Consider the following 1,720-nt stretch of genomic DNA (forward strand, 5'->3'; position numbering starts at 1 on the left):
GTCTGAAGGGGAAAAAGTTTATCTCTGATCATCAATACTTCTGAATACTCACAGGGTGTATTTAGGCTTAGTACACCATACAAGATAAAAGTCTTAAATGTAGGGAGTACAATTCACATCTTAAACAATAGCTAAAATAGAATTATCCAAATCTGGAATCAGACTAAAAGCCAGGGATTTTTGTTTTTTTGCCAAAACTAGGGGAGCCCAGATCCTGCTATCTTATATCTGGCAATGTGGATGTATATTCTATGTTTGTGTTTAAAGTTTAAATAGTATTATCTGGTTATAACATTAAAATTATTCTGAAGCCAGTTTATACACACAGCAATTCTAATTTAGCCAATACAGCATAAGGAGATAGTTCAGAGATCAAGACTGAACCTGGGCTTAAGCACTGGGCTGAATATTTGATAATGAGATAATGGCAAATTTCTAATCAATATACAAGCATACAGAATAATAATAAAAAAAAGGTTTTAAGGCTATAATTACACAGGGTGTTCTCAAAATTAAAAATAGGTGTCATTCTACCTATAACCAAGCACAAACATAACTCAAACCAAATTTTACAATGGCTAATTCTTTATCTCTTAAGAGAAACTTTTTCTTCTTTCTCTCCTATACTTTCAACAGCCATAGTCTTATATGCCCTGCTCGTGTCTGTAGCTGAACTGAAATTGTTGGATTTCATTTTCTAGCACAAATGTTTTTTTCAATAATGCCAAGACATTTTGCATCTATAAGAATGACTTGGTCTGCTGATCATGTTCATGACAATACATAGAGGTAAGGAAACTAAATAATTAAACTAACTCAGCAAACTAAAAAAGCAAACCCTTCTTTACAAAATTCAAGGCAAATGTGCTTATACTATACCCAAAAAATGGCTAAACCTTATGAATTTCAAATCAAAGGCAAATGCCTACATACACTAGAAGTTGCTGACAAACATGGTATCAAAAGATATTCCTCATTACCTTCTGAACAAAATCAACATTTAACAACCCTTACCATCAAAGACTCACCAGGAACAAATTTTTTCCAGTTCTTGATGAGCTGTTTAGCTGTTGAAATTACATCATCATCTGAGGACGCTCTTCGTAGGGCGTTGACGGTCATGCCAATGCGAGTTTTAGATAGCACCTACAACAAAATGCAAGGGTAATCAATCTTTAGTTACAGATCAACACACAATATACAGATATCAATATTATAAAATCATAAGGAAATTCTTGTCACAAAGTAACAAAAAGTTTTCAACTTGACTGTCTTTGTTGCAGACTATAGGTGTACAATAATTGTATTTCTTATATTTTTCACTAACAAAGGCTTCTTTTTCAGACTAAAACATTAGTGTGGTATTTTCAGGTACTGGAAAAATTAGGTCTGACACCTTTAGTTTACTTTTATTCTATATATACTACCATGACTAACTGTAAAACTGCAAGTTAACATAATCACATTTTGATAAAAGGTGTCTAATGGTACATCCTAACAGATGTACTTATATATTATTTGTACCTAGCTGGGATGAAATATCAGCATTATATTACATTAAATGACAGAAAAACAAAATTTACAGAGTTTTGGGTTAAACTAGAATTTTCAGTGTTCCAAACTGCTATAAGTAGCAGCTCACACACACACTTGAAGATCATTTACCCACTGCTGCAGGGAGTACAAGTATGCCCTGCCACTGCTATTTTCTTCTATCCTT

General features: G+C 33.0%; 1 protein-coding gene across 1 annotated transcript in view; it reads right to left on the reverse strand.

Annotated features, from left to right (window-relative positions):
• LOC119593722 (transcription elongation factor S-II-like) overlaps positions 1 to 1,720 on the reverse strand; it is a gene marked incomplete in the record, with an annotated part of 13,827 nt that overhangs the window by 6,634 nt on the left and 5,473 nt on the right. Inside the window, 1 exon segment of the mRNA XM_037942695.1 lies at positions 1,029 to 1,146. Within this exon segment, the coding sequence (XP_037798623.1) occupies positions 1,029 to 1,146 (118 nt within the window).

This window comes from Penaeus monodon, chromosome 32 (assembly GCF_015228065.2).
Source record: "Penaeus monodon isolate SGIC_2016 chromosome 32, NSTDA_Pmon_1, whole genome shotgun sequence".
NCBI lineage: Eukaryota > Metazoa > Arthropoda > Malacostraca > Decapoda > Penaeidae > Penaeus > Penaeus monodon.